This window comes from Lepisosteus platostomus, chromosome 15 (assembly GCF_059453375.1).
Source record: "Lepisosteus platostomus isolate fLepPlt1 chromosome 15, fLepPlt1.hap1, whole genome shotgun sequence".
In the NCBI taxonomy this organism is placed as follows: Eukaryota; Metazoa; Chordata; class Actinopteri; order Semionotiformes; family Lepisosteidae; genus Lepisosteus; species Lepisosteus platostomus.
In genome coordinates this window covers 15,901,445-15,909,040 of record NC_142625.1, presented here as the reverse complement: position 1 = coordinate 15,909,040, position 7,596 = coordinate 15,901,445, and the positions used below count along the sequence as shown (strand labels likewise).

The 7,596-nt window shown below is 43.1% G+C and overlaps 1 protein-coding gene across 1 annotated transcript; it reads right to left on the bottom strand.

Annotated features, from left to right (window-relative positions):
• Positions 1–5,468: 5,468 nt before the first annotated feature.
• Positions 5,469–7,138, bottom strand: cebpb (CCAAT enhancer binding protein beta). The gene has a single exon (XM_088608470.1). It carries the CDS (start codon positions 6,907–6,909, stop codon positions 6,013–6,015), a length of 897 nt encoding a protein of 298 aa, XP_088464596.1. The 5' UTR covers positions 6,910–7,138; the 3' UTR covers positions 5,469–6,012.
• Between the last annotated feature and the right edge of the window lie 458 nt (positions 7,139–7,596).

The following is a 7,596-nucleotide window of genomic DNA, read 5'->3' as shown; positions in this document are numbered from 1 at the left end:
CTGGACACACAAACACACAGGCACAGTTTAGAGACAGTAATTTACCCAGCCAGCATGTTTTTAAAAGGTGTAAATAAACCAGAGCTCCCACTAAAAGCCCATATTAACACAGGGGGAAACATGTGGACTCCACATGACATGTGCCCCCGTTCTGATTCTCCTTTAGGACTTTACTGACAGACTCCAGATGCAGAATTTATGTCAATGGTGAACTATGACCAGAGAAAGATAGAAGAACTGAACCCTGCATGGTCTTTCTGTAACAAAACAGACATGTAAGTTTGTATCCTTAGAACATTGTAACTCTGGTAACCTCTGCAATTTTAGCTGAAACTGTGTTTCTTTTCCCATGGAAATCCACAGGCTCAAACCAGTTCAAGACAAAAGAGAAACATCTCCTTTAGGATCTGAGAGCCATGAGGAAGCAATTGTAACCACCATCCTGCCCATCTCCTCCAGTAGTTTCATTTCTGTGTGTGCTGTTACACTTTCAGTTTTGCACTGCATTCCCTCCAGTTCCTCTCAGCCCAGGTCTGTGGAAAGGCTCTCTTGCAAGATCTCAGTGCCACATGCAGCAAGATTATTTGAAAATCTTTGAGGTCATTTTGAAACACAGAGCATCGGAGTTACCGGCATCATTACGTACAGTTGTGTTTAATCACCAAAGGTTTTGTAGATTTATTGTTGGATACAGACTGACACACCTCTGATTCACTCGAAGTTTAAACTGAAAGCACTCTTTAGAATTGAATATCAATTAGAATTGAACTAAAAGCAGTTTTTATTCGGAAGAAAATGAGGAATAGCACAGAGCACAGAAACCACTTGAAAATCTCATAATCTCTTGGGAATAAGCCAGTGATAAAATAGCCCCCTATCAGAGTATTTTGCTGTATGGATTTAGATTTTTGCTAACATTGATTTTTTTTTGCTGCTTGTTTCTTGCTTTTTAAAACAACTTTTGATAAAAGACGAGTGCCTAGGACTTTACTGACAGACTCCAGACGCAGAATTTATGTCAATGGTGAACTATGACCAGAGAAAGACAGAAGAACTGAACCCTGCACGGCCTGTTTGTTCAGTGTGAGTGAGTGGGTGGGTGGCACCAGAGGGGCAATTTAATAGATTTTATGATGAGAACGCTTTTACAGGTTTAGAAAAAGTGGGATTTTTTTCATTTGACCGTTTGACAAAAAGAAACATCTTGCTGCTGCAGAGATATGTTAAAGATTTCACATTCTAATGTGGCCTTGGGCCACAGGCCGAGGTTAGAGATGAACCAAGTAACATATTGATTGTTTGTGTGGTCAAGATAGAGCAGGTATTTGCAGTTCAGGTGAACGTGACATGAAAACAGGGTAAAGGGCACTCCTATTCCCAACCCCCATGGCTGTACAGACACAACCATACTACCTAGGTGCTACATCTCTGTAACCAGGTTTATGACTGAAAGGTGATTTTGAACACCTTTGGCTTGTTTTCTGTTGAACTCTTCAGTGGCTACAGGAGACTTATTTCACAGGAAAAAAAAGACTTGTGTGTACTCTTATTTTTCATAAAAGACAAATGTAAAAAAGCTGCGTGCAATAATAACCCCAGAAGAATATCAGAACATTACCTTATTAATGGAAAATATTTTCATTACATTAGTGGATGCAGCTCAGTATTGCAAAAGTTAGGAAATAACCCGGATCTAAATGTAGAAACAGTGCCTGTGTGATTCATTTAAAGCAGTACGCTTCTACAATCTTGAAAAAAGAGGCTCTTTGTAGCTTTAAGGCCTACAGGCATTGACTGAATTGGAGCATGAATGGAGAACAGCACATGTGACTTCCCTGTGACTCAGCACAAAACACACTGTGTGAACTCCTCACCCTAACAGGCACTGCAGTGTTTGACAGCACGCCAAGTAATCCACACAGTTTACAAACTCTGTAAGGGCTGTTTTGCTTTATGCCTGTAATACAACTTTGTGTAACAAAACAGACATGTAAGTTTGTATCCTTAGAACATTGTAACTCTGGTAACCTCTGCAATTTTAGCTGAAACTGTGTTTCTTTTCCCATGGAAATCCACAGGCTCAAACCAGTGCAAGACAAAAGAGAAGAATCCAGAGATCTCTGGTGTAATATTAAAAGATTTAAGGGCACATGGAAAATTGGTTGTACTAAATTAATCAGGTGGGTAGCTGCGTCAGCATGCATAGGCTGCAAAGGAACAAGTAATAGGTTTATTCCATGCTGAAAAAAAGAAGAAAGAGAACACAACGTTTTGGCCGTGGAGCCTTCTTCAGGTGTGAGCTAAATTAATTAATCATTTTAAGTCATTTTAAATCTAAATTAATCAGGTCAATATTAATCGGTCTGTCTCTCAGCCATACTTTCATACTACAGAAGCTAAACTGAGAAAAGATTTGGACTAGCAACTTTAAAATCTGTGCAGGTCATTCTCCATTGTGCTGTAATCAACCCAAACAATTTTATGTTAGTCAAATTTCAGTTTTTGGGCAGCATGGTGGAACAGTGGTTTACATTGCTGCCTCACAGCGCTGAGGCCCTGGGCTCAATTCTGAACCTGGTGTGCTGTCTGTGTGGAGTTTGTATGTCCTCCAGGTGCTCCAGTTTCATCCCACAGTCCGAAGACATACAGGTCGTTTCATTGGCTTGTGGGAAAATTGGCCCTGGTGTGAGAATATATCGGTGTCGTCTGCCCTGCAATGTACTGGTGTCCTGTCCAGGGTGTATACTGGAATTTGCTTGTTGCTTGCTGGGATAGGCTCCGGCTCTCCCTCAAACCTGAATTGGATGAGGCAGATAGAAAGTGGATGGATATTTCAGTGTGCATAAGACTGAAGTTAAAACAAAAGGCTTGCTTTGCTAATGGAATCCCATTTCTGATGACCATTACACCCACTCTGATAAATGCATATGGTCACGATGATTTCCAAAACTCATTTGCTCCAATGCAAAAAAGTACATGTTCTGTAAGTATGCAGTTTTAAAGTGTAAGGGCTTTGCAGTAGACATACTAGTACTGACAGTGTAGTACCTCAAGATGAGAAACAAGAACCTCTGGACATTAATGGACATTCATCTGAAGACAGGCTATGCCTTTATTATAGTAGTGTAGTTTTTTTTTCTCCTAAGAGGATGTTTATGGGAGTACATTATATTTGGACTGTGAGAGACAAGTGTTAACACTGAAAGATGTGCATGTGAAAAACATACCAGCTGAACACCTACTGTACCTAGCTAAGAGAAATCCTTAGTTTTTTTAACCCTAACTTTTCTGTCATCATTTCAGTAATAAACCTGCCTTTTGCTGTCCCTCCTCAATGGTTTTTGGAATGAAAACCAAAGTTGACACTGTGGGTAAGTGTGGAGACGCTCAATCCCACACTGCACCTGGCCTCATTGTCGCCAATCAGCAGATAAGATTTTAACAAGTGACTCAGAGTGAGAATCAATGCTGTTTCTCAAAAAAAATGGGTGTATTCCTTGTTTTTTTTTTCCTTGTGACCTCGAATGCGGAGTGCCTTATGATTAAGCAGCCATGTGCTCAGATGCTGGGACAGCTGCATTTCTCTGAACATGCACGCAGGAGGGTTGATTACAAGGGTGTATCACGATGTCTGGCCACTCTGTGAGTGCTGTTGGTCATTTAAGTGAACTTTGGGGCAGTGCGGAGAAAATCAAAAACAAGACAAAAGTGAAAAAAAAACCCTTATCAGCTTTTGTCATCTCCACAGTGTGTTTAAAAATACATGCAACTCGTTTTGACACTTTGCAGTGAGTGTAATCTGTGATGTCCATATACAGTGTATATATAGACCGTTTCCCACATCTTTTTGGAAATGTGTGTGACTGTTTTTATGTGAATAGAGTGGCGCAGTGGAGAAGGAATCAGCCTTCCTGCCTTACAGCACTTGAGGCCCTGGGTTCAATTCCTGGGGTGCTATTGGTGGGGAGTTTGTATGTTCTCCCCATATTCAGGTGGGATTTCATCTGGGTGCTCTGGTTTCTTTCTCCAAAAATAGTCCAAAGACATACTAGTAGCTTCATTGGCTTCTAGAAAAATTGGCCAAAAATCTGTGCCCTGTGATGGACTGGTGTCCTGTTCAGGGTGTACTCTGCCTTGTACCCATCACCTGAGGGACTCCTGCTCCCCATGACCCTGTACTGGATACAGCAGTTAGAAAAATAAATGGCTGTATTTGTGTGAATGTAGTATTAGAACTTATAAACTAAAGGCAATGCATTTCTGTTATATGGGTACATACTCTACTGACAAGTGATTGATAAAATCACTGTTCTTTTTTATGCCTTAATGAAATCAGACCCCTAAATGACAAAATACATTGCCTTCTTTTAAAATGACTGAAACCCCTACTGTTTAATGCCAGGAAAATACCAATTTAAAAAGCACTTTAAAAATGTATCACATCATCTGCAAAATATATGTATGTGAATGCTCAATTAGAAATGTACATTTTCTTTTAAGTATTAGGTGTGTTGGAAAGAACGAGGTGTATATCTGAAGCTGGTCGCACCTGCAAATAACAGCTTGAAATGAAAAAATTCAAAATGTAGCCCACATCAGATATGAGATCAATGGCACAATGATACATGGTGAGAACCCAGCAGAGATTTTTACAGAGCAAGTCTATCTTGAACAGTAGTTGTGCAGATTTGTTCATACATGATTACAGATTTTTGACATGCAGGCTAAAACTTCCTAAATTGACACATCAGATCTTGGAAAAAGGGGCCGGAAGTGTTCAGGTGTTACAGTATTCCTGTGGTGCTCATTTGGGAATGTGCTATAAATTGTGATACTGAATTAGAACTTGTGCATGGGGAAAAAATATTACCACCAACACATGAGTGTCTGAGAATTACAAAAACAGAATGAAACCAAACCATTTCCAAATATTTTATGTAACCTAGGTCACAGTAAAGGTAATTTTCATCTTACCCTATGAAATAAATATAGTCAATTTTCTTACATAACTACATTAAACATTGCTGTATTGTGTATTGCTTTGATACAGTAATGGACATAGGCTCCTTTTGGATCTTGTTGTCCTGCAGCTTTAGACTGTATAAAGATACTGCGAAATTGCAGACGATATCACCACTGTCAAAAATTCCCAGATCACACTATCGTCGCAAATCTTAACGCCTTTACTCAGTTTTCTTGTGCGGAGCTCGATGTAGCTCCTACAATAATCTCTTAACCAGCTCTGGGTTGTATTAAAGGATGAATGCGTTCGGCAGCTCAGTATCTTCAGAGCCACGAGTTACCACAGCTTCACAACACATCAAGTCGACCACTGAAAAGGTGCCTTTTCAGTGAAGGAAAATAGCGGTGAACCCCATTCAGATATCATGTGAATGCACCGGCTTAAAGACCTCTTCTGATCCATTCACGCAACTTGCGCTATAAGCAACAGAGACACGAAAACAAAGTTTGCACCAAAGTAAAAATCTTTTTAATTCAATAAAATAGTATTTATACATTTCATTATAATTTGTATATACCTTTCCATCTTTAACAGATTACTTCATTGCATTGCCAATACTGTTACATCGGATTGCATCATTTGCGCAATCCAACTCCCTTGACAACCGTTGCTAAAAAAAGAGCGTACACTTCGTGTTTTCATCAACATTTCTTAAATAACACAGAAGTATATTAAACGTTAAAACTCGTATAAAAATACAGTAAACAATTTTTGAAAAAAACAAACAGACATGGTATCACAAGTGGTAATTTATCAACAATCAGTCGCATATTCCATGTTCCCAAGCAAACAACACCCACACGCTTTCAGAAATACGGTTCCCTTGTAAATTGGTAAACAATTGGATCCTTTTTTAGGGAAAGAGAAACATCTGAGTTACAAATAATACTTCCCAGAGAAAAAGGGGGGCCAGTATTTTCCAGCTGGCAATATAAAAAGTACCCCCGCAGTTGAAGCGGCGGCCGCGCGTACAGAGTCCTGCAACGGCGCTAGCACTGTCCGGTCGCCGACAACAAGTTCCTCAGGGTGGCCAGCTCCCGGGACAGGTGCTCCACTCGCTTCTGCAAGCGCTCGTTCTCCGCCGCCAGCTCCAGTACTTTGTGCTGGGTCTCCATGTTGCGCTGCTTGGCTTTGTCCCTGCTCTTCCGCACCGCGATGTTGTTCCTCTCCCGCCGCTGCCGGTACTCCTCGCTGTCCTTCTCCAGCCTCTTCTTGCCCTTGCTGCCCGAGGACATCTTCCCGTGGGACGGCGACCCCCCAGCACCTGGCGGGGCGGGGGTGCCGGGCGGGCTGGAGCAGGAGGAGGAGGCAGTGGAGAGGTTCCCGATGCTGCCGCTGGGAGCCGACTGGTACTGTAGATAAGACCTCATCTCGTAACTGGGAGAGCCCCTGTCCATTCTTAAATCTTCCTTTAGCTCCTGCTTGATATAGCCGCCCAGCAGCTGCGGGCTAAACACGGTGTCCACTCGCGTCTCCAGTAACTCGGGGAAGCCCAGCAAGTTTGACGGTCTCGGGCTGTCGCCCTGATTGGCACCACGAGCGCTCAATGACAAGTAGTTTCTGTAGTTCTGCAAGGTGGCGGCACGCTTGTTCTTGCTGTCTTCGGCAAGAAAAGTGGAGAAGATGTCCCCGCCGTGGTGCTGATCCAGGGTTTCGACCGGGATCTGCTGCTGCTGCTGCTGCTGCTGCTGGAAGTGCAAGGCGGGGTCCAGGTAGATGCTGAAGTCGATGGCTTTCTCGTGCTCGGCGATGCCCAGCTCCGTCATCGAACCGCCGATGGACTGCTTGCAGCCTGTGCTGCTGCTGTGGTGGTTGTTGTTGCTGCTGCTGCTGTCAACACCTCGGAACGCAAGGTAATCCCCGTCGTAAAAGCCCGCCACTGCCATCGATCTTAACACCCGCCGGTTTGCGGGACCATCGGGATCAGGGACGGAGCTCCCTGGCGGACTTGCTTTGCTGGCAGAGGGGGAAAAGCGGGCGAGCTGGGGTGCACGGTCTGCCTACAAATGACTAATAACGTCCGAGGCGATTGCTCAATCGGTGTGTCCTGGGAGGCAGTCTTTGGCAGCGCCCACACGCTCGGCTCGGCGTCCAGTTCGACAGCTTGCGCTTGCAACAGCGTATATATAGCGAACCTGGAAAGAGGGCGGCGTCAGACCTCAGGGCAGGGTGGCGGCGTGACGGGCTGTACCGGTTGAACAGCAAATCAGCTCGACGCTGTAGTCCGAGAGCTCGTTTCAAGATCAAACTAGTTTTTTTTTCCCAGTGCTTCTCTGAACTTTTTTGCCCTCGTAATGGACCTGCAAAAGAGCAACGCAGTGCTGTGAAATAAAAAAAAGGCAACCGGCGTTTCTCTTAATGTTGTGTATTTGGAGAAAAAAACATTGACTTGTGAGCTGTACCCTTTTCTGTGCGGAGACTAGGGGGCTTTTAATACACCATGTTGTGACATAAGAAATCGTTGCGTTCAAATGATCAAACAACACTGCGTGTTTTACAGTAATGTCCTCAACCATTGATTATTCTTATTTTATTGCTCATTGACACAAAGATATTGTTGTTTAACGGCGAGC

Excerpts from the sequence above, each read along its gene's own strand:
- cebpb (XM_088608470.1), bottom strand. The coding sequence starts at position 6,909 with ATGGCAGTGGCGGGCTTTTACGACGGGGATTACCTTGCGTTCCGAGGT.